This window comes from Chiloscyllium punctatum, chromosome 15 (genome assembly GCF_047496795.1).
Source record: "Chiloscyllium punctatum isolate Juve2018m chromosome 15, sChiPun1.3, whole genome shotgun sequence".
NCBI classification, from domain to species: Eukaryota; Metazoa; Chordata; class Chondrichthyes; order Orectolobiformes; family Hemiscylliidae; genus Chiloscyllium; species Chiloscyllium punctatum.
The window spans coordinates 25,998,691-26,024,337 of record NC_092753.1 but is presented as its reverse complement, the minus strand read 5'-3'; the positions used below and the strand labels follow the sequence as shown (position 1 = coordinate 26,024,337).

General features: G+C 42.2%; 1 protein-coding gene across 3 annotated transcripts in view; it reads right to left on the bottom strand.

Annotated features, from left to right (window-relative positions):
* vwa8 (von Willebrand factor A domain containing 8) overlaps window positions 1–25,647 on the bottom strand; it is a 353,830-nt gene that overhangs the window by 185,947 nt on the left and 142,236 nt on the right. For all 3 annotated transcript variants that reach the window (XM_072584806.1, XM_072584805.1, XM_072584804.1), the window contains exons 15-19: window positions 11,181–11,349; window positions 6,255–6,332; window positions 4,842–4,957; window positions 4,216–4,322; window positions 4,003–4,109 (exon numbers count right to left, since the gene is read on the bottom strand). In XM_072584806.1, the coding sequence (XP_072440907.1) occupies window positions 4,003–4,109; window positions 4,216–4,322; window positions 4,842–4,957; window positions 6,255–6,332; window positions 11,181–11,349 (577 nt within the window). The remainder of the gene's footprint in view (window positions 1–4,002; window positions 4,110–4,215; window positions 4,323–4,841; window positions 4,958–6,254; window positions 6,333–11,180; window positions 11,350–25,647) is intronic.

Genomic DNA, 25,647 nt, shown 5'->3' with positions numbered 1-25,647 from the left:
TGGTGAATAGGAGAATCCCGACAGTGTGGAAGCAGGCCATTTGGCCCAACAGGTTCACATCACTCTGAAGAGTATTCCACACACACCCATTCCCCTATCTTATTACTCTACATTTCCCCTGACTAATGCACCTAGCCTACACATCCCTGAACACTATGGGCAACTTAGCATGGCCAATTCACTTAATCTGCCCATCTTTGGGCTGTGGGAGGAAACTGGAGCACCCAAAGGTAACTCACGCAGACACGGGGAGAATGTGCAAACTCCACTCAGACAGTCACCCGAGGCTGGAATTGAGCCTAGGTCCCTGGAGCTGTGAAGCAGCGGTGCTAACCACTGAGCTACCGTGAAGATTCTGGGCTTGATACTGGCATGTGTTGTCCTGAAGACAAGGTGGACAAGTGATATTCTTTCATTCTTCTTCATGTCAAGTAACTAACACTTCGGGATGAGCTTTTGGGAGCACATTTGAGGGCAGCACGGTGGCTCAGTGGTTAGCACTGCTGCCTCACAGCACCAGGGTACCAGGTTTGATTCCAGCCTCGGGTGACTGTCTGTGTGGAGTTTGCACATTCTCCCCGTGTCTGCGTGAGTTTCCTCCGGGTGCTCTGCTTTCCTCCCACAGTCCAAAGATGTGCAGGTCAGGTGAATTGGCCATGCTAAATTGCCCATAGTGTTAGGTGCATTAGTCAGAGGGAAATGGGTCTGGGTGGGTTACTCTTCGGAGGGTCGGTGTGGACTGGTTGGGCTGAAGGGCCTGTTTCCACACTGTAAGGAATCTAATCTAATCTAGTTGATGTGTAAGAATTAAATGCTGCAGCAAGGAAAGTGCGAGATTGCTGTCGATGGACATACCAAGATGGGCCAAATGACCATTCTCATTTATAAATATCTGTGATCTTGTGAAATGGAAAATAAATAACTCTCTAACACAAGAAAGCATGGTAATCACTTTACTTGAGAGAGATGTGAAGTTGTTAGTAATTTCAAAAGTGATTCAAGCCAGTACAGCACAAATTTATTGCAACTGGCAAGTGATCAAATGAATAGAGAGGTCAGTTGGAATGACTGCCAGAGAATCTGGGTTAGCACTAATAAGGCTAAATTACTCAGAGCATTCTGACAGGTTTGTCAGCATCTGGTCAACTGTTTTTCTTCACAAGCTCTGCTGAGTGAATAAAGAATATAGGTCAGAAAAAACAGGTCAAGCAAATCAAATTTCAATTACCTGAATCCATCATTCAATATTCTTGTCTCAAGGGAGGGTTTCAAGGCTAGCTTGACAAAAGTGAAGAGTAATAATCCCTTCTGAAGTTTAATGAGATTTGATGGCCGTTCATGAAATTAATGTCTTGAGAGCATTACTGAGAAATCTGTGGGATCTGTTCTGATTACATTAGTAATTTGATGAGTGCTGTGGGAGTTTGATCAGACTCTACAAGCCAGGTTTACCACATATCAACATTGGGATAATAGAAATACGTTCTATAAATATTGAAGGTTGTATCAATGTTCTAACTATATAAACCTTACAGTTGCTGGTTCAAACCCACGGAATATCATTGAAGCTTTATTCTTTGACTATCACAGTTCATTAATTAAAAAATAAAAGTTATCCAAGATTGTCACGTAATTGTGACCTTCGGGGTACAGTACACTCAGATCCAAGGGTCGTATCAATATGTCTGTTATATTTAATTCCATGTAGCAACAGGGGAGAGGCATACAGGTCATTCTGCTATTACGCGTGTTTCGTTAACTCAAATTCACTATAACAATTGACGAATTGGGGATTTTGTTCCTACAGCGTGAACTTTTAAGACTTGTGTTGGCTGTAATACAATTATATCGCCAACACTTTAAGTGCTGTTTCTAAAACACAATTTTTCGAGAATGCGGGTTGCACAAGAACGCAACTATTGTATTACAGAACTACCCGTACTGCAAGGTTTTTCACAGTACAGGTCAATTCCAAAATCATAGAAGGGCAGTTCAGTGGTTACAGACAGTTGAGGCGACTAATAATCCAGAGACTAAGGACCACTCTCAGGGCAAGGATTCAAATTACAGCAAACGGTAGAATCCAAATTCAAATGAAGTCTAAAATCGAAAGTCTTACGATGACCATGAAACGCTTATCATTTGTTGTAAAAACCCACTGAGTTTACTCGTCCCCTTTGGAGAATAAAATCTGCTGTCCTTACCTTGTTTGGCCGCAGTGTGGTAAATTGTTAACACTTTGAAATGGCCAAGCAAGGCATTCAATTGGACTGAACCACTACAGAGTTTCAAAAAGGTAATGAAACCAGACTGACCACCTGGTATCAACCTAAGTATCAGAAATGACAACTTCAAAAGACGCCTATTGATCATGCGAAATCCTCCTGATGAACACCTTGGGGCGAGAACCAAAATTCAGAGAGCTGTCGCATGGACTAGTCAAGCAATTGCCTAACATAGCTATGCTCACAGAATCATACCTTACACACAATATCCCAGACATCAACACCACCCTTGGCTCTGTCCTGTCCACCAGCAGAACAGACTGAGTAGGGGCACAGAGAAACAGAGTTGCCCTGTGAATCCTCAAATTTGACCCTGGATCCCATGAAGTCTATGGCATCAGGTCAAACATGGCCAAGGAAACCTTAGTTATCAGCAATACTAATGACCAAGTCAGTTGAGCCCTAAAGGACATAACTGTTTGTCTGGTGATAGGGAAGCAATATGAGGGGAAAACATACTTGATTTCATCATCATCAATCTTCCTGTTCAGATGTATCTATCCAAAAGAGTATCAGTAAGAGAGACCACAGCACCTTGTGGAGACAAAGCCACAAAATTTAAGAAAGCTCCACTGTGGTGTGACAGTGTCTGGTGCTGAATGGGATAGACTTTGAACAGATCTGTCACTCAAACCCCGGAATCCATGATGTGTTGTTGGCCATTGGTAACAGCAGAATCATACTCCAATGCAATCTGCGACCTTGTGGCCAAGCATATCCCTACTCTAATATTAGCATCAAGCCAGGGGTTAAACTTTGGTTCAATGAAGGGTGCAGAAGGGTATATCCAGAGCAGAACCAGGCATGCCTAAAAATGAAGTGCCGATCTGGGGAAACTACCAAACAGCTTTACTTGAATGCAAAACAGCATAGGCAGCAAGTGATAGAAAGAGTTAGGCGATCCCAAAACCAACAGAACAGATCTAATCTCTGAAGTCCTGACACATCCAGTTGTGAATGGTGGTGGACAATTAAACAACTCACTGAAGGCTCCACAAATTTTCCCACTGTCAATGACTGGGGAGCCCAGCACATCATTGCAAAAGATAAGGCTCCAAGTTAAAAAAACTTTTTCCTGCACTCAGTCTTAAACCTTGATTTTATGCTGGACTCATTAACCTTAAAAAAATGCCTTATTTGTCTGCTTCTGATCCAGGTATAGTGGCTCAATGATACCATTCTTGGCTCTGAAGCAGCAGGTCATGAGTTCAAGTAATATACCAAGCTCTTTTGATAGCACCTCCCAAACATATAACCTTTATCTTATAGAAGGACAAGGACAATAGACACATAAGGAATACCAACAACTGGAGGTTCTCCTACATGCAGCATACCACCTGATGGCGATTTCTTCAATGTCAAACAGTCAAATTCCTGAATCTCCCTTTGTAATAGTACTGTGGGTGTACCTAGACCACATGGACCACAATAAATGCAGGCTTAGCCTGCACTGGTCACATCCATAAGCAATTGATTAAAAAGTCCCACTTCAGAGATTTCAACCCATCCTAACAAATAATTAGCTAACCATCTCACTGAAAACAGATAATTTTAGTGTCAGTTTGAGTCTGCTTTGTCAAAAATTGGCTGCCATGTTTCACATATTAGAGCAGGGACCACACTCACTGGAAAGCACTATGAAGCAACAAAGTTGCCAGACTAATGCAACCCCTTTTTTCCCCTTCATAGTGACAAACTGATACTGAGTTTGTTTTACCTGAGTGTTTTCATAAAAGAGGACATCTGGTACTTTCATCTTTTCATCTGGATTGTACAATGGAACAGAAACCCTCCCAATTGTAAGAATTCCAGACTTGATTTCACCTGCAATTGTAGACAATGCACAGACTTAATATTAGAATACTGTACAAATCCCAGACAGTTTCATCACAATTGAACAGTTCAAAAAAAGGAGTGGATGTGAACTTGCATCTGATGTCGGCCTCCTTCTGGTGCTCCACATCATCAGATGTTGCCTCAATCCCTGAATCCTTCAGATTTTTCTGCAAAGCTGATCGAGCAAGGTTTGGCAAAAACCTGGAGAAACAAACTGCTGGTTTATATTTGTCTTACTCTGACACATAATGTGCTAGTCATACTGCAGTTGATATGAAATCAATCACCCTTCTTTAACAATTTTCTGTTGTCTGTCAGAACTACAATGAGTAAGTGGTTGTGAGATCAGTATATAGATACATGAATCAATTTGACTCACATCACTTAACAAATTTAACAAAGCTCACATGAAGAATTCTACCCACAGTCAAGAAATCCAGTGTGCAAACTACAGACATTAAAGGTAATGTTGCACACGAGACTGTGCAAATGGATGAGATGCATGATTGGCAGGGAACAGCTTCGTAATACTTGCATATATTCGCAAACCTGTTCTGAATTTCTATACAAACAACAGGTTTATGAGCTGTGCAAACAAAAATTCAGCCCATTATCACTTCAGTAAAATTGAAAATGGGTAATATTGAGAAAAGCTTGATCAGGACCTTCAAGGTAGTTGAACAGTGAGTAACAGGTACAGGGAACAAACTGCCAAGCTACCTGGAAAGACATGCTTTATTTACAGCATGGTACAGACTCTCTTCTGGATAGTGAGAGAAGCGGTTGCAGATTCGCAGTAACTGTCGTGTAGAAAGAGATGAAGCCAGAGACTGCACCTAAATGGGCAAAGAAAACAAAAATCCAGTATTAGAAGCCATTCCTGTTTCCAATACATTCAGGATTAAATTTAGAATTGAAGAAGGCTGCAAAGAATACAAACTGAAGAACAATTTTGCTCTGAGATTACTCTGCAATGATACTTGTACAAAACATAGATTGTATTCAAAAAGTGAAGAGTCACTTTGGCACAAACAGCAATATCATACTGAACAGCTAAAATGCTTTTTGTGACATTAGTCAGGTGATAATATTGGCCAGTACAGCGGAGATACTTCCCAACTCTTCCTGAAGAAAGTGCAATAGAATCTTTGAAGTCCAACTGAGAGGGTACTGGACTTCAGCAAACATCTCTTTGGAAAGACAGCACCTCTGACAGTGCAGTCTTTCTGCACTGCAATGAAGTTTTAGCTCAGATTTTTGAGGTCAAGTCTCTGGAGAGGGACTAAAACATTCTGCCAATGACCAGCTTGACAAACATCTTTGTAAATACTCGTCTTTCTTTATCCCCGTCCAAAAACATAGCAACACACTTTTTGAGATGGTGAACCTCTTCTTCAGCTCCTGATCTTTTAAGTTAATTGACCAAATTCCTTGAAGAAACATCTGTTATTTGCATTAGCAAGACAAAGAATTTCTTTACACAAGGTTATTTTAGTAAATGATGAATCATGGATGGACACTGAAACTCCAAACTTGAAGCAATTTGTTGAAGCTCACTAACATATGAAAAGAAATGCCAGCACAGATTACCCAGGCCCATTAAAGCCAACTGCATTACCAAACTATGTTATTACCAGGAGATGCAGGCAAACAGTTGTCACGAGTTTCAGCAGAGCTCTGGGAAAGGCTTCTGCATGCAAGACAAACTGGAGGAAATGCCAATAAGCCTACCATAATTAACGAGAATTTATCCCCATGACTGGAAATCATATCAAATGTTTGGAGTTTGTCGAGTTCTCTTTCAGGAGGCCTTTACACTGGTCAGAAGACTCAACAAAAGAAAACAACTTGCATTCACAGGGTGCATTTTAACAGAATAAATGTCCCAAAGTACTTCACAGGAGTGTTCCAAAAAACCATATGGAATAGTAACAGGAATAAGCCATTCAGCCCTTCGAGGCTGCTACAAGGCCAGTTCTAAAACAAGATCACAATCTGAAAATATTCTCTCTTCACAGATGCTGTCTGACCTTATGAATATATATACACAACATTTTTATTTTTATATCCCAACTAGACATTCTTCTCAGACCTTGTTCTCCTTGTACAATTTTGTGCCCAATTTGAACTTACTGTAGGGTCGCTGGCCTGCCGAAGCTTGTGTGTAAATCGCAACAATTGTGCAACAGCCTCTTTTGGGACATGCGGAGTCTGCAGGAACAAGACAATACAGCACATGCCAATAATTTTCCAAGCAGTTTGAAAGAAACTGGATTTATGCAGGTATTTATAAAAATGACAAACAGCAATGGTCCCAAAACAGATTCTTGCGGTACACCACAAGTAACTTAACTCCAGGACGAACATTTCCCATCAACCACCACCCTCTGTCTTCTTACAACTATCCCGTTTCTAATCCAAACCGCTAAATCACCCTCAATCCCATGCCTCTGTATTTTCTGCAATAGCCTACCGTGGGGAACCTTATCAAACACCTTACTGAAATCCATATACACCACATCAACCGCTTTATCCTTATCCACTGTTTGGTCATCTTCTCAAAGAACTCAGTAAAGTTTGTGAGGCACGACCTACCCTTCACAAGCCTGTGTTGATTATCCCTAATCATATCATTCCTTTCTAGATGATTATAAATCCTATCTCTTCTAATCCTTTCCAACACTTTACCCACAACTGAAGTAAGGCTCACTGGTCTATAATTACTAGGGTTGTCTCTACTCCCCTTCTTGAACAAGGGGACAACATTTGCTATCCTACAATCTTCGAGCACTATTCCTGTAAACAATGACAACATAAAGATCAAAGCCAAAGGGTCAGCAATCTTTTCTCTGGCTTCCCACAGAATCCTAGGATAAATCCCATCTGATGCAGGGGACCTAGCTATTTTCACAATCTCCAGAATTGCTAACACTCTCTCCTTGTGAACCTCAATCCTGTCTTGTCGAATAGCCTGTATCTTAGTATTTTCCTCAACAACATTGTCTTATTCCTGCATGAATACTGATGAAAAACATTCACTTAGCGTCTCTCCTATCTCCTCAGACTCCACACATAACTTCCTGCCGCTGTCCTTGATTGGCCCTAATCTTAAACTGGTCATTCTTTTATTCCTGACATACTTATAGAAAGCTTTAGAGTTTTCCTTGATCCTATCTATCAAAGACTTCTCAGGTCCCCTCCTGGCTCTTCTTAGCTCTCTCGTTAGGTCATTTCTGGCTAACTTGTAACTCTTAAGTGCCTTAACTGAGCCTTCACATCTCATCTTCACATAAACCTCTTTGTTCCTCTTGACAAGTGATTTAACTTCTTCAGTAAAACATAGCCCCCTTGCTCGACAACTTCCTCCCTGCCTGACAGGTACACACTTATTAAGGATACACAGTAGCTAGACTTGAATAAGCTCCACATGTGAATTGTGCCCAGCCCCTGTAGTTTCCTTCCACATCCTATGCATCCTAAAGCTTGCCTAATTGCATCATAATTGCATTTCCCCAGCTATAACTGTTGCCTTGCGGTATATACCTATCCCTTTCCATCGCGAAAGTGAATGTAACCAAATTGTGGTCAATATCACTGAAGTGTTTACCTACCTCCAAATCTAACACCTGGTCAGGTTCATTACCCAGTACCAAACCGAATGTAGCCTCGCCCCTTGTGGCCTGTCTACATACTGTGTCAGAAAACCCTCCCACGCACATTGGACAAAAACTGACCTATCTAAAATACTCAAACCATAGCTTTTCCAGTCAATATTTGCAAAGTTAAACTAACCCCAAAGTAACCCTGTTACTCTCACTCCTACCCAGAATCATCTTTGCAATCCTTTCCTCTACATCTCTGAAACTTTTTGGGGGCCTATAGAAAACTACCAAAAGGGTGACCTCTCCTTTCTTGTTTCTAACCTCAGCCCATACTATCTCAGTAGACGGGTTCTCATCAAACGTCCTTTCTGCAACCATAATACTGTCCTTGACTAACAATGCCACACCTTCCCCTCTTTTACTACCTTCTCTATTCTTACTGAAACATCTAAACCCCGGAACCTGCAACCACCATTCCTGTCTCTGCTCTTTCCATGTCTCCGAAATGGCCACAACAGTGAAGTCCCAGGTGCAAACCCATGCTGCACGTTCACCCACCTGATTCCGGATGCTCCTGATGTTGAAGTAGACACAGTACAAACCACATTCCTGCTTGCTGGAGCACTCTTGCAACCTCGAAACCGTATTTATGACCTCACTACTCTCAACCTTCTGTACACTGGAGCTACAATTCAGTACACTTTGGTCCAACTTGTCCATGCCGACCAGATATCCTAATCTTGTCCCATTTGCCCCATATCCCTGTAAACCCTTCCTATTCACTTACCCATCCAGATGCTTTTTAAATGTTATCATTGCACCAGCCTCCTTTACTTCCTCTGGCAGCTCATTCCACACATGCACCACCCATGTGAAAAGGTTGCCCCTTCGGTCCCTTTTACATTTTTCCCCTCTCACCCTAAATCTATGCCCTTTAGTTCTGGACTCCCCCACCCCAGGGAAAAGACTTTGTTTATTTATCCTATACATGCCCCTCATGATTTTATAAACCTCTATAAGGTCACCCCTCAGCCCAGAGAAAATAGGCCCAGCCTATTCAGCCTCTCCCGATAGCTCAAATCCTCCAACACTAGCAACATTCTTGTAAATCTTTCTGAACCCTTTCAAGTTTAGTAAGCTCTCACTGGAAGCAGAACAGCAAAGGTTCAGTTGATTCATTTTTGGGAGGGGAGAGTTGTCCGTTGATGAGAGGCCAAGCCAACTGTGTCTCTGTTTCCTGGGGTTTAGAAGAGTGTGAGATAATCTCACTAAAACTTTAAAGATTTTGAAGGAGTTTGAAAAGATCTGAGAAGTTGCTTTCCCTTGGCTAGAAATTCTAGAACATGGGGCATGATACCAGGAGGAGGTCAATCATTTAGGATTGAGCTGAGGTGAAATTTCTCCATTCAAAAGGTTGCGAATGCGTGGAATTCCCTAACCCCAGAGGGCTGCGGATTATCCATCTTTGAATAGCTTTAATACTGGGAGAAATAGATTTTCGATCTCTCAGGGCATCAAGGAATATGGGGAGCTGACAGGAAAGCAGAGTTGAGCCATGATCAGCTAGGATTGTATTAAATAAATCAGCAGGGTCAATGGGCAAATTGGTGTATTTCGGCTCCTCTTTCTTGCAGTTATGCCTGCACTCAATTTCTTGCCATAGACTCTTGTCTAAGGTTGAAACGCATTTATGAACGAAACCAATATTCTGTCACATTTTAGGGTAACGTTGAGAGGTCCATTCATTCATAGTGAATGGAAAAAATCAAATCAGTGTAAGGCTGGATTTTCATGGAAATGTTTACAGAATTAGGACTTTTTTATTTATAGCATAGGAGGCCGAGGGGGATCTTTTGGAAGTGAGAGGCATGGATAGGATGAATGCACTCAGTCTTTTTACCCCAGTGTTGGGGAATCAAGGACTAGAGGGCATCAGTTTAAGGTTAGAGGGGAAAGAGTAAAAGGGAACCCGAGGGGCAACATTTTTACACAGAGGGTGGTATGCATATGGAATGAGCTGCCAGCAGAAGTAGTTGAGGTGGGTACAATAACATTTAAAAGGCATTTGGACAAATACGTGGACGGGAAAAGTTTAGAAGGATATAGGCCAAGTGGGGTTAGTTTTGATGCACATTTTGGTAAGCATAGACCAGTTTGGGCCAAAGTCTCCTTGCTTTAGGACTCTTTAATTTATGCCTCTGTTCATCAATTGTTAAAATGGCAAGCAAACGAAATCAATTTTGAAATGAAAGTTTGGCATTTTGCTATTCGATGACTGCCAAAAAAAATTCAACATCCACAAAAACAAATTAACATCCCAGCGTGCAGTGAAAACACTTCTCAGAAATTATTGGTGAAGTGCTGCACTGACTACAAAGGGAAGTAAAGTGTGTCAGGCTCCTTCTAGGAATCTCACTCCATTTTATCCAAGTGTTACATCAGGTCTGGATCCCAGCTAAGACAGACACTGCTGACGAGAAGTTATCCATGAAAGCAAACAGGATGCAACTTCACACATCACAAAGTCTGCTTACTTCAACCCTGCCTCAATTGCTATAGTGCACTCAATCTCAGCCCTTCACAATTTTCTGTGTGACGTAGATGGCTGACAGTGACAAACAACTGCATGGACAGTAAAATCATACAGGACATACTTCTTATAATACATTTAAAGATATCTAAAACTAACAATGATGCAGGAAGAAGCATTTCATGAACTTGATTTTTTTTCATGGAACACGCATGTCACTGGCAAAGCCAGTATCCACAGTCCATTCCTAACTGCCCTTAAGAATAAACTATTCGAATCCATCTAGTACAGTGCACACACAGTGGTGGTGGGAAGGGAAGCTCAGGAATTTTCAGTAATTATCAGGCTCTTGCAATGACATGCAAGTCAGTTATCATGGTCATTTGGACAATGAAACAGCAGTTAAGGTCGCCAATTTCCAATTGTTATTTCCTACCCTCCAATATTTAGGCAATTCAGCAGGACTCATTTCATATTGTTTTTGTTTTCTTCATTGGAATGTCAGCATCTCCAGTTGGGGTGGCTTTTGTTGCCCAGCCCTAATCATCCTTGAACTCAGTGACTTGCTGGGCCATTTCAGAGGGCAGCTATGGGTTAATGACATTGCTGCGGGTCCAAAGTCACATATGAGTTTGATGAGGTAACAACGACACATTTCCTTTGTTAAAAGACTTTAGTGAACTAGTGTGGGTTTTCTTTTTTAAAAATGTAATAAACAATTACCAAGGATAGTTCCAAAATTAGTTCAATTTAAATCTGACTAGCTGCCATTATGGATTTTGAACCCTTGTTGCCAGACTATTACTCTGGGCCTCTGGATTACTCATCGACTACACCATCGACTTTCCCTTAATGCCAATTAAAACATCTCATACAAAAACACAAACGTACTGAAACAGTGAAGTGTTGAAGCTAAGCAATGCTTACTATTTTTCTAAGGACTTCAGCCTCTTCTTTCAATGCAAGTGGTCTTATACTGTGAAACAGGAACATTGTTAGCAACTCCGATCCCAGCCATTGTTGAGTGCTACTGCCCACAACAGGAGGCTCAGCCAAGGCTAAGATCCTGAAGGATGGATGGATGGGATAAATCAACCTGGAATCACATAGGGAACAATCAGCGAAGTAACATCACAGTCAGTTAAGTTGAAGAAAAAAGTGCTTTAAATTTTGGCAACACAAGTAGACGCAAAACAATATCGTGAAACAACTTAACTGAGATCTCTTCCCAATCTGACTTTCAAAACCAGGTCCAGCCCAGCTTTAGGAACCTGATCTATATTGTGCTAGCTTAGCTCAACAAGACGATTCACTTAAAAACAGCCCTGTTCAACAGTACATATTATGCACAAATGAGATTGGAAACAGCTTAAATAAGTTTTAAAGCAGAGTTCAAAGCACAATCTGTGGAAAGAATCTTCATATTTTACACAAAAAGGGAAGGTCCTCTTTTGAAACTGGAGAATCAAGGGCAACTTTTATCAGGAGCGCCCTTGAGTTTTTCTATTATAGTGTACTTTGGAATTCCTTCGGCATACTGCCCCAGTAATTCCAGCTGGAGGTCGCATCCAAGGGCACACACATTCAAATTCATTTAATAACATTTTTATTCTATTAACACAATGTTCTGATCTCAAGGAAGCCCATTAACCTTTAAAAATACAATCACTATTTGCACTTGTTAACTGAAAGTAGTCTACCATGAGAGTTCACATTTTAAACAAGATCTTTTGCTGTATAAAAATTAAAACCAGTATTCATAATTTAAGACTGCACATATTTCATAAACGCTTAAGTTATGAAGTTGAAATTCTTAACAAGTCACTTCCAGTTCTGTTTTTAATTCCACACAAGAGTTCCTTTGTACATGAAAGGAGCTTGAGGGTTCTTTTATTCTCCTGAGACCAAGCCAAGATATGCCACAGCTCTCAGGAATTCCCATGTATTCTCCTCATTACCCTCCCCTATCCTTCGAGGTTTGAAATTTCCTGAGGTCCTTCCACTAGAATTTGGCTAAGCAACTCTCTCAGTTCTTCAGCAGCTCATAATGGGTTTCATGCCTTCGTGTGTAGTGGCCTACAACCTCCAGCAGCTTTCTCTCTCTGTCAGATTCCAACTTGCCTGGGTTGGAGACAAAGCAGAGATAAACGCAAAACAGAAGGAAAGCCCACCACAGTGTAACTTGCCCCATGCAAATGTGACAAATATGGGATGTCCCAGCTGGAGATTTAAACTGATTAATATCAATTCCCAAACTTGCCCTTTGTTCCAAAAAACAAATGGATACTTTAAGATATTGCACTGTTTAACAGTTGTTAATCAACCTATTAACAACTGGAAATTTGCACAGCTGATGCATATCTCTGGGTTAAATCGCATTTTATTAGAATTACTCTCTACATTTTGAGAGAAAATAACCAGCTGTTTATTCAACTCACACCTTTAACTCTAGCCCTATTCAATAAACATGGGCTATCTTCTCAATGGTATTTTTTAGATTTATTAGATTCCCTACAGTATGGAAACAGGCCCTTCAGCCCAAGAGCACACTGACCCTCCGAAGAGTAACCCAACCAGACCCATTCCCCTACCCTATATTTACCCCTGACTAATGCACCTAACACTACGGGCAATTTAGCATGGCCAATTCTCACCTAACCTGCACATCTTTGTACTGTAGAAGGAAACCATAACACCCAGAGGAAACCCACGCAGACATGGGGATAATGTGCAAACTCTACACATACAGTCACGTGAGGCGGGAATTGAACTTGGGTCCCTGGCACAATGAGGCAGCAGTGCTAACTGCTGAGCCACCATGCCGCCCACGACTTGAGTAATTAGAGATCTTTCTCAAACAAATTCTCAAAACTGGAACTGTTCCCAATTCACTGACATTTGATAACTCGATTTCATACTATTAGATATTTTTACAGTAGGATCATAGAGCACTGCATAATTGATAAGGTTATTGAAAGATTCACTGGCTCCAGGACTCAGGATATCCAAGTGTCCACTGCTTGAAACACCTCACACACATGCAAGGCACGCAGTACCAAGTAACAAAATAAGTTAATTTGATATTTTGAAAAGGTAAAAAATATGGTTATTACGCTGATGAAAGGAGATTGCAGGAAATCAAGCCCCATTACTCACTGAGCTACACCTAATCACAAAAATGATCAATTTAGTTCTCTTTGTTTCTGCTTTCAAGAAAACTTGACCAGGTTTCAACTTGACCTGGACCTGCGACTCCACTTTCAAGGAGCTATGAACCTGCACTCCAAGGTCCCTTTGTTCAGCAACACTCCCTAGGACCTTACCATTAAGTGTATCAGTCCTGCTAAGATTTGCTTTCCCAAAATGCAGCACCTCGCATTTATCTGAATTAAATTCCATCTGCCACTTCTCAGCCCATTTGCACATCTGGTCAAGTTCCTGTTGTAATCTGAGGTAACCCTCTTTGCTGTCCACTACACCTCCAATTTTGGTGTCATCTCCAAACTTACTAACTGTACCTCTTATGCTCGCATCCAAATCATTTATGTAAATGACAAAAAGTAGAGGGTCCAGCACCGATCCCTGTGGCACTCCACTGGTCACAGGCCTCCAGTCTGAAAAACAACCCTCCACCACCACCCTCTGTCTTCTACCTTTGAGCCAGTTCTGTATTCAAATGGCTAGTTCTCCCTGTATTCCAGGAGACCCAACATTGCTAATCAGTCTCCCATGGGGAACCTTGTCAAACGCCTTACTGAAGTCCATATAGATCACATCTACTGCCCTGTCCTCATCAATCTTCTTTGTTACTTCTTCAAAAAACTCAATCAAGTTTGTGAGACATGATTTCCCATGCACAAAGCCATGCTGACTATCCCGAATCAGTCCTTGCCTTTCCAAATACATGTACATCCTGTCCCTCAGGATTCCCTCCAACAACTTGCCCACCAACGAGGTCAGGCTCACTGGTCTATAGTTCCCTGGCTTGTCTTTACCACCCTTCTTAAACAGTGGCATCACGTTTACCAGCCTCCAGTCTTCTGGCACCTTACCTGTGACTATCGATGATACAAATATCTCAACAAGAGGCCCATCAATCACTTCTCTAGCTTCCCACAGAGTTCTCGGGTACACCTGATCAGGTCCTGGGGATTTATCCACCTTTAACCATTTCAAGACATCCAGCACTTCCTCCTCTGTAATCTGGACATTTTGCAAGATGTCACCATCTATTTCTATACAGTCTATATCTTCCATATCCTTTTCCACAGTAAATACTGATGCAAAATATTCATTTAGTTTCTCCCCCATTTTCTGCAGCTCCACACAAAGGCCGCCTTGCTGATCTTTGAGGGGCCCTATTCTCTCCCTAGTTACCCTTTTTTCCTTAATATATTTGTAAAACCCCTTTGGATTCTCCTGAATTCTATTTGCCAAAGCTATCTCATGTCCCTGTTTTGTCCTTCTGATTTCCCACTTAAGCATACTCCTACTTTCTTTATACTCTTCTAAGGATTCACTCGATCTATTCTATCTGTACCTGACATATGCTTCCTTCTTTTTCTTAACTAAACCCACCATTTCTTTAGTCATCCAGCATTCCCTACACATACCAGCCTTCCCTTTCACCCTGACAGGAATATACTTTCTCTGGATTCTTGTTATCTCATTTCTGAAGGCTTCCCATTTTCCAGCCGTCCCTTTACCTGTGAATATCTGCCCCCAATCAGCTTTTGAAAGTTCTTGCCTAATACTGTCAAAATTGGCCTTTCTCCAATTTAGAACTTCAACTTTTATTTCTGGTCTATCCTTTTCCATTACTATTTTAAAACAAATAGAATTATGGTCGCTGGTCCCAAAGTGCTCCCCACTGATACCTCAGTCACCTGCCCTGCCTTATTTCCCAAGAGTAGGTCAAGTTTTGCACCTTATCTAAGTCGGTACATCCTCAGACTGAATCAGAAAATTGTCTTGTACACACTTAAGAAATTCGTCTCCATCTAAACCTTTAACATTATGGCATCCCAGTCGATGTTTGGAAAGTTAAAATCCCCTACCATAACTACCCTATTATTCTTACAGATAGCTGAGATCTCCTTACAAGTTTGTTTCTCAATTTCCCTCTGACTATTGGGGTGTCTATAATATAATCCCAGTAAGGTGATCATCCCTTTCTTATTTCTCACTTCCACCCAAATAACTTCCCTGGATATGTTTCCAGGAATATCCTCCCTCAGTAATGCTATCCCTTATCAAAAATGCCACTCCCTCTCCTCTCTTGCCTCCCTTTCTATCCTTCCTGTAGCATTCAGCTGCCAGTCCTGCCCATCCCTGAGCCATGTTTCCGTAATTGTTATGATATCCCAGCCCCATGTTCCTAACCATGCCCTGAGTTCATCTGCCTTCCCTATTAGGCCCCTTGCATTGAAATAAATGCAGTTTAATTTATTCATCCTACCTTGTCCCTGCCTGCCCTGACTGTTTGACTCACTTCCGTTCTCAGCTGTACCCATCTCAGATCAATCTCTTTCCTCACTATCTCCCTGGGTCCCATCCCCCCACCTTACTAGTTTAAATCCTCCCAAGCAGTTCTAGCAAATCTCCCTGCCAGTATATTCGCCCTCTTCCAATTTAGGTGCAATCTGTCCTTCTTGTACAGGTCACTTCTACCCCAAAAGAGATTCCAATGATCCAAAAATGTGAAACCTTCTCCCATACACCAGCTCCTGAGCCATGCATTCATCTGCTGTATCCTCCTATTCCTGCCCTCACTAGCTCGTAGCACTGAGAATAACCCAGATATTACTACCCTTGAGGACCTCCTTTTTAAATTTCTAACTAACTCTCTGTAATCTCCCTTCAGAGTCTCAACCTTTTCCCTTCCAATATCGTAGGTTCCAATGTGGACAATGACCTCCTGCTGGCCCCTCTCCCCCATGAGATTATTCTGCACCCTCTCTGAGACATCCTTGATCCTGGCACCAGGGAAACAACACACCATATATCAGCAAATCACAGAAAAGTGCAAGAGAAGTCGGGTTATATATTGTTGGGGATTTCAACTTTTCTAACATTAACTGAGATCGCCTTAATGTGAAAGAATTAGACGGAGTGGAATTTTTAAAGTACATCCAGGAGAGCTTTTTGTACCAGTTCATACATAGTCCTACGAGACAGGGCAGTGCCAGATCTAACCCAAGGGAATTAAGTAGGTCAAGTGGTTGAAGGTTCCATGGATGAGAATGTTTGGGATAGTGAGCATAACTTTAAATTTCAAAGTCATTATGGAAAGAGATAAAGGATACTGCAGAAGTGTCGTGTCTAGATTTGGAAAAGGTTGATTTTAATAGCATTAGACAGGGTCTGGCAAATATAGACAGCAAACAAGTCTACATTTGTAAACTGGGGGTCTTACGAAAGTAGGAGAAAGTGAGGACTGCAGATGCTGGAGATCAGAGCTGAAAATGTGTTGCTGGAAAAGCACAGCAGGTCAGGCAGCATCCAAGGAGCAGGAGAATCGACGTTTCGGGCATGAGCCCTTCTTCAGGAATGAAGAAAGTGTGTCCAGCAGGCTAAAATAAAAGGTAGGGAGGAGGGACTTGGGGGAGGGGCATTGGAAATGCGATAGGTGGAAGGAGGTTAAGGTGAGGGTGATAAGCTGGAGTGGGGGTTGGGGCGGAGAGTTCAGGAAGAAGATTACAGGTTAGGAAGGTGGTGCTGAGTTCGAGGTTTGGGACTGAGACAAGGTGGAGGGAGGGGAAATGAGGAAACTGGAGAAATCTGAGTTCATCCCTTGTGGTTGGAGGGTTCCTAGGCGGAAGATGAGGCCGTCGTGTTGCTATGGTCTGGTGATGGAGGAGTCCAAGGACCTGCATGTCCTTGGTGGAGTGGGAGGGGGAGTTGAAGTGTTGAGCCATGGGGTGGTTGGATTGGTTGGTCCGGGTGTCCCAGAGGTGTTCTCTGAAACGTTCTGCAAGTAGGCGGTCTGTCTCCCCAATACAGAGGAGGCCACATCGGGTGCAGCGGATGCAGTAAATGATGTGTGTGGAGGTGCAGGTGAATTTGTGGCGGATATGGAAGGATCCCTTGGGGCCTTGGAGGGAAGTAAGGGGGGAGGTGTGGGCGCATGTTTTTGCATTTCTTTCTAAAGTAGTGTAGTGAGAATTCAGCATGTTGGTCTGAGAGTGAGCAAGCTCAGGGAACCCTGGATGTCAAGAGATATTGAGTGTTGGATACAGAAAAAAAAGAAAGCATATGTTAGGAACAGCACATCACAAAATGGCTCTCCAAAGGTATAGAATAGGGAGTGTTTGAAAAGGAAATTAGGAAGGCAAAGAAGGCCCATAACTTTGGCAGATAAGACTCAGGAAAACCTCAAGGCTGTTTTAGAAGTATATTCAGAGTAGTCGAATGATGTTTTATTGGTACATGTACTCAAGTACAAAAGCGCAGGAAGACAGTAAAAAAAAAGTACAAAATCGCCACACACATCACCATCTTAGGTGCAAAGTACAAACCTTAGATACTAAAATAGATTAGGGACAAAAATATAGAAATAAAGAAAAACTAAAAGTTATACATTACAGGTCTTCATAGTTATAGGTTAGGAAAAGAAAAAAATAAAGTTAAAAGATAAACAAGGATAAAGAGGATTACCTGGACAACAATGGGAGCTATTAGATACCAAAGAGGCAATCTGTGCATGGAGCTAGAGGATGTGGGTGAGATCTTAAATGAGTATTACTCATCTGTGTTCACAGAGGAGAAAGGCATGGTCGTTGGGTTTTCCAGAAGGGATGGTGAGGTTCTAGAACATGTCAAGGTTAATAAGAAGGATGCAATAGATGCTTTAGAAAGATATTTTTGAGTTGCAAGGAGTGCAGGAAAGGTTTGTCTGAATTACTCCTCAAATAAGGACTGCTTAACAAGGAGAGATTGAGTAGAAAAGACCGACATTCTAAGAATTGACATGAGTGGGAGATGACCTGATTAAAACAGACAAAATATTTAAAGGACTTGACAGAATGGGTACCTGGATTAGTGGTGCTGGAAGAGCACAGCAGTTCAGGCAGCATCCGAGGAGCAGTAAAATCGACATTTCGGGCAAAAGCCCATCAGGAATACAGGCAGAGAGCCTGAAGGGTGGAGAGATAGGTGAGAGGAGGGTGGGCGTGGGGAGAAAATAGCATAGATACAATAGATGAGTGGGGGAGGGGATGAAGGTGATAGGTCGGGGGGAGAGGATGGAGTGGATAATTGGAAAAGAAGATAGGCAGGTTGGACAAGTCATGGGGATAGTGCTGACCTAGAAGTTTGGAACTGGGGTGAAGTGGGGGAAGGGGAAATGAGGAAACTGATGAAGTCCACATTGAAGTGTTCCAAGGCAGAAGATGAGGCGTTCTTCCTCCAGGCGTCTGGTGGTGAAGGAGGCCCAGGACCTCCATGTCCTCGGCAGAGTGGGAGGGGGAGTTGAAATGTTGGGCCACAGGGGGGTGTGGTTGATTGGTGCGGATGTCCCGGAGATGTTCCCTAAAGCGCTCTGATTGGAGGCGTCCAGTCTCCCCAATGTAAAGGAGACCGCATCAGGAGCAACGGATACAATAAATGATATTGGTGGATGTGCAGGTAAAACTTTGATGGATGTGGAAGGCTCCTTTAGGGCCTTGGATGGAGGTGAGAGAGGAGGTGTGGGTGCAGGTTTTACAATTTCTGCGGTGGCAGAGGAAGGTGCCAGGAATGGAGGGTGGGTTGTAGGGGGGGCGTGGACCTGACCAGGTAGTCACGGAGGGAATGGTCTTTGCGGAAGGCGGAAAGGGGTGGGGAGGCAAATATATCCCTGGTGGTGGGGCCTGTTTGGAGGTGGCGGAAATGTCGGCGGATGATTTGGTTTATGCGAAGGTTGGTAGGGTGGAAGGTGAGCACCAGGGCGTTCTGTCCTTGTTATGGTTGGAGGGGTGGGGTCTGAGGGCGGGGTGCGGGATGTGGACGAGATGCGTTGGAGGGCATCTTTAACCATGTGGGAAGGGAAATTGCAGTCTCTAAAGGAGGAGGCCATCTGGTGTGTTCTCATTTCTTCCTGACTGGAGAATGTGTTGCATAGGAGAAGGACATAGAATCATAAAGCTGGGATACAGACCCTTTGTCCAACTCACCCATGCTAACCAAGCTTTCCAAACTAAACTAGTCACACCAGGCTGTTTTTGACCGAATGATGGAGCAGGTTCAAAGGGCTGAATGGCCTAATCCTGCTCTGAATTCCTGTTGCAGCTTATCTGCCAGAATGAGACCAATGCCCAGGTAACAGAGAGATGTCAGTTGCAAGAGGTCAGTTCATAGGTGTCATGGAGAAAGCACCAGAAATTGACCTTTGCCACTGAGACTGTGCATCCGGAAGAAATCAATGGTTCCAGGCGAGTAGCATAATGGCAAAAAATTAAGAGGAGGAACAAATACCATTTAAATACTTGCAAAAACATGAAAAAATTGAACCATTTGCTCAACTATCTCTCCCTCTCCCCTCTCATTACAATATTAGCTGATTTGGTTTTAGATTTTTGAATCCGCTAATGAATTCCATCTTTGTCTTGATCATCTGATCATGCTATTGATGTAAAACTTATACGACATAGCCTAAAAATAGCAAGAAATTGCTATATACAGCATTACAAATTAAGTTATTTTTGTTACAAACATGTTATCTGGGTTATTTATGAGTTCAGTGTCAAATCAAATTTGCTGTGTGAGAAAGTGTGCCAGACTGAAACACGTATATTTTCAGAGATGTCAGACTTCATATCATTGGGACATCATCTATTGGTCAGCAAAAAAACATTTCCATCTTTTCCCACAACATTCTTCTCATCAGATTCTCTGTATACCAAGGCACGAAGAGTCAGAAACTGAACTGACTGTAATGTTTATTTTTTAACTTTATTTTCCTAATTCAAACCTATTAAGAACTGTAATTTGGAACGTTTAGATTTTTCAATTCTTTATTTTTGTACCGATCAATTTTAGCATCGAAGATTTGTAACTAGGCATTTTGTAACAAGATTGTACCATGTAAGATGACACTATACTTGTACTCCTGTGCTTTTGTACTTGAGTACAGGTGACAATAAATCCTAAAAATATGAATAGACTAATTTAAACAACAAAGATTGTGTAACCATCCACTTTTCCTCCATCACCAAAGAGTTCAGAGGCATAGCAATTCAGTATTAGCAGTTTAAAGATATCTTTACTTTCCAGATATACAAGAACATAAGAACGAGAAGCAGGAGTAGGCCCTTTGAGCCTGCTCCACCACTCAATAAGATTACGGCTGATCTTTTTGTGGCCTCCACTCCACTTACCCGCCCTCTCTCCTCTACTGTTCAAAAAATTATCTATCTTAGCTTTAAAAACATTTACTGAGGAAGCCTTAACCACTTCACTGGGTAGGGAATTCCACAAATTTACGACCCTCTGGGTGAAGAAGTTCCTTCTCAATTCAGTCCTAAATCTGCTCCACTTAATCTTGAGGCTATGCCCTCTTGCCCTCGTTTCACCCGCCAATAGAAACATCCTCTCGACCTCTACCTTATCTATTCCCTTCATAATTCTATATGTTTCTATAAGATCCCCCCTCATTCTTCTAAACTCCAATTAATATAATCCTAGACTACTCAGCCTCTCCTCATAAGCCAAAGCCCTCAACTCCGGAATCAACCTAGTGAACCTCATCTGCACCTCCACTAGTGTCAGTATATCCTTTCTCAAGTAAGGAGACCAAAACTCCAGGTATGGCCTCACCAGCACTCTATACGGATGCAAGATAGCCTCCCTGCTTTTAAACTCAATCTCTTTCGCAATGGAGGACAAAATTCCACTTGCCTTCTTAATTACCTGTTGCACCTGCAGACCAACCTTCTGTGATTCATGCACATGGACACCCAGGTCCCTCTGCACAGCAATTTCTTATCATTCAAGTCCTTTTTATTGTTACTCTTACCAAAATGGATGACTTCACATTTATTAACATTGTACTCCAATTGCCAGACCTTTGACCATTCACTTAAATTATCTAAATTCCTTTGCAAAGTTTCACAGTCCTCAGCACACTTTGCTCTCGCACTCATCTCAGGGTCATCCGCAAACTTTGACACACTACACGCACTGCCCAATTTCAAATCATGCATGTAAATTGTAAATGATTGCGGCCCCAACACTGACCCGTGAGGCACACTGCTAGTCACTGAGTGCCAACCAGAACAACACTCATTTATTCTCACACTTTGCTTCCTGTTGGTTAACCAATCCTCTATCCATGCTAATACATTGCCTGTAATGTCTTGCATCATTATTTTATGCAGCAGCTTTTTGTGCTGCACCTTGTTGAATGCCTTTTAGAAATCCAGACACACCACATCCACTGGGTCCCCGTTTTTCACCTTGTTAGTAATGCCTTCCAAGAATTCCAAAAGATTATTTAAGCATGACCTGCCCTTCATAAACCCATGCTGCGTCTGCCCAATGGGACAGTTTCTATCAAGATGCCTTGCTCATCCTTCCTTGATAATATACTCAAGCATTATACCTACTACAGAAGTTAAGCTAACCAGTCTATAATTCTCCATCTTTTTTCTACCTCCCTTTTTAACCAGTGGCATCACATTTGCTGTTTTCCAATCTGTTGGAACTTGCACAGAGCCCAGTGAATTTTGGAAAACTCCCACAAGTGCATTTGCTTTTTTTCCTGCCATCTCTTAGCACGCTGGGTTGCATTCCATCAGGGCCAGGAGGCTTGTCTACCCTTAGCTCCATTAGTTTGCCCAATACTACCTCTTTCGTGATAACAATTGTTTCCAGGTCCTCACCTACCTTCATTTTTTTTGTCAATTACTGGCATCTTATTAGTGTCCTTAACTGTGAAGACCAACACAAAATACCTGTTCAATGCCTCAGTCATTGCCTCATATCTCATGACTAAATCCCGCTTCTCATCCTCTGAAGGGCCAATGTTTACTTTAGCCACTCTTTTTTTGTTTTATATATTTACAGAACCTTTTGTTATCTGTATCTATATCCTGAGCTAATTTTTTTTTCTCATGTTCTATCTTACTTTTCTCTATAGCTCCTTTTGTAGTTGTTGCCCTTGAAAACTTTCCCAACCTTCTAGTTTTCTCCTATACTTGGCCACTTTGTATGCCTTCTCTTTCAGTTTAATAGCCTCCCTTATTTCCTTAGGCACCCATGGCAGATTACCCCTATTCCGACAGTCCTTCCTTTTCACTGGTATTTACTCTTGCTGAGCACTTTGAAAAAAATTGTTTTGAAAGTCCTCCACTATTCGTCAACTGTCCCACCATAAAATCTTTGCATCCAGACTACTTTAGCCGACTCCTCCCTCATTTTATTGTAGTCTCCCTGATCTAGGATAGCTTGCACCCTCATTGGGTCCATTACGTACTGGTCAAGAAAACTATCATGTATACATTCAATGAACTTTTCCTCAAGGCTACCCTGACTGACCTGGTTCAACCAATCAAAACATAGATTAAAATCCCCTATGAGATTTGCCGTATCATTTGAATTTGGAATCAGCTGTTTCTTGAGGTCAAATGTTTTTATTACATGTCAGTAACAGTCAAGTTAATAGTGTCAGAATAGAGGCATCAGGCTGAATAGCCATGTATTTTCTTAATAAAAAACATATAATCGTAGATTGTTGCTTCATCTACATCGGTTGCACAACACCAGGGCACTCAACCAGCAAAAATGATGAATGAGACAATCATTCCATTAAGTAACTGTAGGGAGACGATGAAGGAGGACTATGGGTTCACTAGAAGAACTCTCAGTTTCTCATTAATGAGCAATAAAATGCACCAACTTGCCCAAGAGACAATATGTTAATAGAATGAAATTGATTCAGGATATTATAACACAAACAGAAGGTGCACCTCAACTGCACATCTTTGGACTGTGGGACGAAACGGGAGCATCTCGAGGGAACCCACACAGAGATGGGAAGAATGTGGAGACTTCACACAGACAGTCACCTGAGGCTACAGTTGAACCCAAGTTCCTGGCACTATGAGGTAGTTGTGCTAACCAAGAGGTCATCATGCTGTCCATTACAACATGACATCACAGGGTAATTTGAGCACCATCACTTCTTAGATTGACAGAACTGTAGAAGATACTTTAGCTTTTCCCTCACGGTAAACCAAACCCTCATGCCCCAGGTGGGACTTGAACCCATAACCCCTGGTTCCAGAGGCCAGTGTCTAATCTATGGCTTATGGTTTATTTCAAAGTAGAAAACAGGTACACGTTACATTGTTAAGACAGATATTGTTACAAAGACAATGTAGAGATTAGATTAGATTACTTACAGTGTGGAAACAGGCCCTTCGGCCCAACAAGTCCACACCGCCCTGCCGAAGCGTAACCCACCCATACCCCTACATCTACATCTACCTCTTACCTAACACTACGGGCAATTTAGCATGGCCAATTCACCTGACCTGCACATCTTTGGACTGTGGGAGGAAACCTGAGCACCCGGAGGAAACCCACGCAGATACGGGGAGAACGTGCAAACTCCACACAGTCAGTCGCCTGAGGCGGGAATTGAACCAGCAGCAGTGCTAACCACTGTGCCACCGTGCCGCCCACTAGATGCTAGGTCTGCCCCCTTCAAGATCCACTGTTGTTCCACTTTCCCATCCAAGCACTTATATAATCAGAAACAAAAACAGAAATTGCTGCAAAAGCTCATCAGGTCAGGTAGCACCTGTGGAGAGAAATCAGTGACCCTTCCACAGGAAGGACCAGCCAAAGGAAGGCTCACTCGACCCAAAACATTAACTCTGATTTCTCTCCACAGATGCCTCCAGACCTGCTCAGCCTTTGCAGCACTTTCTGGTTTTTACCTTATATCATCAGATTAGGTGGAGCTTAAAACAGTTTTAGAAGTTTAAACTTACAGACCCATCATCACAGACATTTAGAATCATAGAGATATACAGCACAGAAACAAACCCTTCAGTCCAAGTCATTCATGCTGACAAGATATTCTAAATAAATCTAATTCCATTTGCTCGTATCTGGCCTATATCCCTCCAAACCCTTCCTATTCATATACACTCCAGATGCCTTTTAAATGTTGTAATTGTATTCATCCCTACTACTTCCTCTGGCAGTTTGTTTCGTGGACATACACCCTCTGTTTGAAAAAGTTGCCCCTCAGTTCCCTTTTAAATCTTTCACCCCTCACCTTAAACCTATGCCCTCTAGTTTTGGCTTCCCCCGCCCCAGGGAGAAGACTTTGTCTTTCCCATACCCCTCATGATTTTATAAATATCAGTAAGGTCTCCCCTCAGCCTCTGACGTTCCAGGAAAAATAGCCCCAGCCTATTCAGCTCAAAACCCGTCATCCTGGCAACATCCTTCCAAATCGCTTCTGAACCCTTTCAAGTTTCACAACATCCTTCCTATAGCAGGGAGACCAGAATTGCACACAGTATTCCAACACTGGCCTAACCAATGTCCTATATGGCTACAACATAACATCCCAACTCCTTGAATCAATGCACTGACCAAAAAAGGCAAGCATTTCAAAAGCCTTCTTCACTAATTTATCTTCCTGCAACTCCACTTTCATTGAATTATGAATCTGCATTCCAAGGTCTCCTTGTTCAGCAACACTCCCCAAGACATTACCATTTAATATGCAAGTCTGCCCTACTTTGCCTTTCCAAAATGCAGCATCTCACATTTATCTAAATAAAAGTACCACTCCTCAGCTCATTGGCCCATTTGATCAGGATCCCATTGAACTCTGATATAACCTTCTTCGCTGTCCACTACATCTCCAATTTAGATGTCATCTGCAAACTTACTAACTATACCTCCTATGTTCACATCCAAATCATTTATATAAATAATGAAAAGCAGTGGAACCAGCACCAATCCTTGTGGCACAGCATTGGTCACAGGCCTCCCAGTCTGAAAAGCAACCCTCCACCACCACGCTCTGTCTTCTATTTTTGAGTCAGTTCTGTATCCAAATGACTAGTTCTCCCTATATTCCATATGATTTAAGGCTTGCTAACCTTGTTGAATGCCCTACTGAAGTCCATATAGATCATGTCCACCACTTTGCCCTCATCAATCTTGTTACTTCAAAAAACTCAACCAAGTCAGTGAGACATGACTTCTCAAAGCACAAAGCCATGTTGACAATCCCTAACAGTCTTTGCCTTGCTAAATAATGTAAAATCTGTCCCTCAAGATTCCCACCATTAACCTGCCCACCACCAATATCAGGCTCACCTGTCAATAGTTCCCTGGCTTTTTCTTACCACCTTTCTTACATAGTGCCATCACGTTCACCAACACCTCGCCT